General features: G+C 33.6%; 1 protein-coding gene across 1 annotated transcript; it reads right to left on the bottom strand.

Moving 5' to 3' along the window:
- Positions 1 to 257: 257 nt before the first annotated feature.
- LOC128859354 (uncharacterized) lies at positions 258 to 1,453 on the bottom strand. The gene is made up of 2 exons (XM_054096317.1): positions 536 to 1,453; positions 258 to 454 (listed from the first exon to the last, which is right to left on the bottom strand). Exons 1-2 carry the CDS (start codon positions 1,416 to 1,418, stop codon positions 354 to 356), a joined length of 984 nt encoding a protein of 327 aa, XP_053952292.1. The 5' UTR covers positions 1,419 to 1,453; the 3' UTR covers positions 258 to 353.
- Between the last annotated feature and the right edge of the window lie 1,348 nt (positions 1,454 to 2,801).

The following is a 2,801-nucleotide window of genomic DNA, read 5'->3' as shown; positions in this document are numbered from 1 at the left end:
GGAGAACGCAGAAAAATTTTCATATTAACAAATTATTAAATCAACAATACAATAATGCGATTTTTATTGAGTCAAGTGGAGATCTACGAAAGTTGTAAATATCAATCGAAAATTTTTTCTAGTATTGTGCAGAAAAAAATACGAAAAATCGGCAGCTGATGGTAAAATTCTAGAAGTTTAAAGTTAAGAAGATAAATTTGTATGCATGTTAGTTTTACTGTAAGGAGAGAGAATAATTTAGATCGTAATTGAACTAATCGAAAAAGATTTCAATTATATTTATAATTATAGCCATTACAATACAAAGTAAAAATATAATGTGTCAAACATTATTATTAAATCAAAAAAAATATTTAATCAACTTCATCGTCCTCGTCGGTATCTCGATTATCTTCATCACCGCTACTCCATTCTGCGGATTTGTCCTCATGAATGTCATCGTCTTCATCAGCTTCTGTAATAATTAAAGCAAGTTAGAATAATTATGAATGGTTGATAATTTCTTAAATAATAAACAGTGAACATTATAACATACCTGACAAAGTTTGTAGAGAATCACTGACATAAGTAGGTAGCTGATCTCCTTCAAACCATTTAAAATGGTATTGATCATTTTCCAGTACCCAGCCATTATTTTCAGGTTTATGTGAAGTAGGTTTTCTTAAGTGAGCATTGTTCCAAATCGTACAAATATAATTAGCTCGTAAAAAATGCTGTAGTAGCTCATGTTCACAAGGTGGTAAACTGCTAGCATCAAAGTTTCTCAATTTTTTTCGATTGAAAGCCTCATTAATGTCGGAAACTTTGTATGAGTCTATAAACATCTGAACTCGAGCAGAATTGACATCAATTGCATTCCGAACATTATATACACTGCATATATATTTCTGAATACTATTGAAAATGTTCTTCTGTTCACTGCTGTCCTCTATTAACTTATTTTCGCCGAACTTTATAAAAGCTTTTTGGAATTCATCGTTTTTTTTTAATAGTTTGTAAGGTCTTAGTTTTCCCTTTCTAAATAATGCCGGATTGTAATCGCACCCTGTTATTGCGTGGAAACCAGGCAAGCTTCGGCAAATGGATTCTCCTAACTGGGCGTGTATCTTTGTTAGATTCACGTACCTCACATTGTTTCCAGTACCCGTCAGCATCCAAATGGTCGAGTCATTTTTTAAGCGATGTAAATGAGCAAGCATTATAGCGGCAATATCAGTGTCAACAGTTCGAATTACTATATTTGCTTCAAAGTTGTAATTACAGATATGAAATATAATTTTGGTATCAGCTTCCTCATGTTCCGGGCATGACAATTCTTCATTAATACCTGATAAAACTTTCCGGGAATCATTAACAATGAAAGAATGACATTTTCTAAAGTTTATGTGAATTAAAGTGTTACCAATAAATGGTGCCATTTCATCAGTAGCCCAATGTAAAATAAAAAAGTTTACAAGAGCTTCTTTAAAGTTGAAATTTTTTAACTCCTTTGTAAAATTACTTGGTACTTTTTGGTCAGGTGAAGTTATAATGTAGTCTAATTGTGCTGATTAAGACCGTTGAGAATGCTAATAATCTTTGATTGAGGGTGTAAAGTATTGGTCAAAAATTACATCAACTCTCAACGCCTTTAATTGTGTAACCATTTTCAACAGTTGCGTTGAAATTCCTCCAAATAGTTTCGGGACATTTTTCATTGTATGCAATAGAAAGAAACCATCAATAATTAAAACATTAATATGACGTGGAGAATCATGTTGTACCTCCTTCTCCAAGCACTTCATCAGAGCGGCTTTATCCGTTTTACAAATTGCGCCATCTAAGTGGCACATTGACAATGGTACCGACGTAATTGGGTAGGATAAAATCTTAGATATATCAACATTGTAATCCATAGATATAAAGATGATATTTTACAGGATTGTAGTCGTTTTATTTCGTCAGTCATATCATCTGTTAAAGTAATTTTATCATTTTCTAGGAACGATTTGAAATGGAGAATTTCTAGCCCTAGTGAAACCATAGGGTGCAACCGTTTGCAGCGGTTAAAATGTTTTCCATCTATAAATCCATTCACTGAACCACTTGCCAATAAATTGCTCTCAACCATAACATTGCTTAATCCACAGTCACAAATGATTTTTCCAGCCTTGAAGTAAGCCATCATAATGTGGAACGGACCTAAATGGATAAATAAATTATCAAATCGAGGTTTTTCCGTAGCCTGTAATTGAAGAGCAACTTTGGCTATCGCAAGATCGTATGTAGCTTGTATGTAAGGTTGCTGTAACTCTTCAGCTATTTTTTTACTTTGAACCATCGTTTCCAAAACTATAGATGTACTGGTTGGTGACGCATTTATTGGAGTCAAATAAGAAATAACTTGCTGCGAACTATCACCATTATCAATCCGACTATTGAAGCCAACCCACATAGGTATATCAGGTAATTCAAGAGCATGACTCATCATCCAGATATTGTCTAATTCTACGTATTTTTGGAAGTGGATAGATTTAACAGATTCAATATCACCAACTGTTGATCGCAACTCAGTCGTCATTTTTGGTTTTTTTGTATAAGGAGCTTCTTCAATGACTATTTCTTCAAAAGTTCTTCTTCGTCTCTTTCGTTTTTTTGGCGAATTGGTTTTATTATTAGGAGCTGGAGCTTCGGAGTCATTAGATTCTTCACTTGTACTATTAGGAGCTGGAGCTTCGGATTCATCAGACTCTTCAGTTGTATGTAACTCGACGTTCTGATAAATAATTCCTACTGTGTCGTGAAGAGTGTCCTTTCCATTA

Source organism: Anastrepha ludens, chromosome 2, assembly GCF_028408465.1.
Source record: "Anastrepha ludens isolate Willacy chromosome 2, idAnaLude1.1, whole genome shotgun sequence".
Classification (NCBI taxonomy): domain Eukaryota; kingdom Metazoa; phylum Arthropoda; class Insecta; order Diptera; family Tephritidae; genus Anastrepha; species Anastrepha ludens.
Note: the sequence above shows the minus strand (reverse complement) of the source record. Positions and strands in the feature narration are given on the sequence as shown.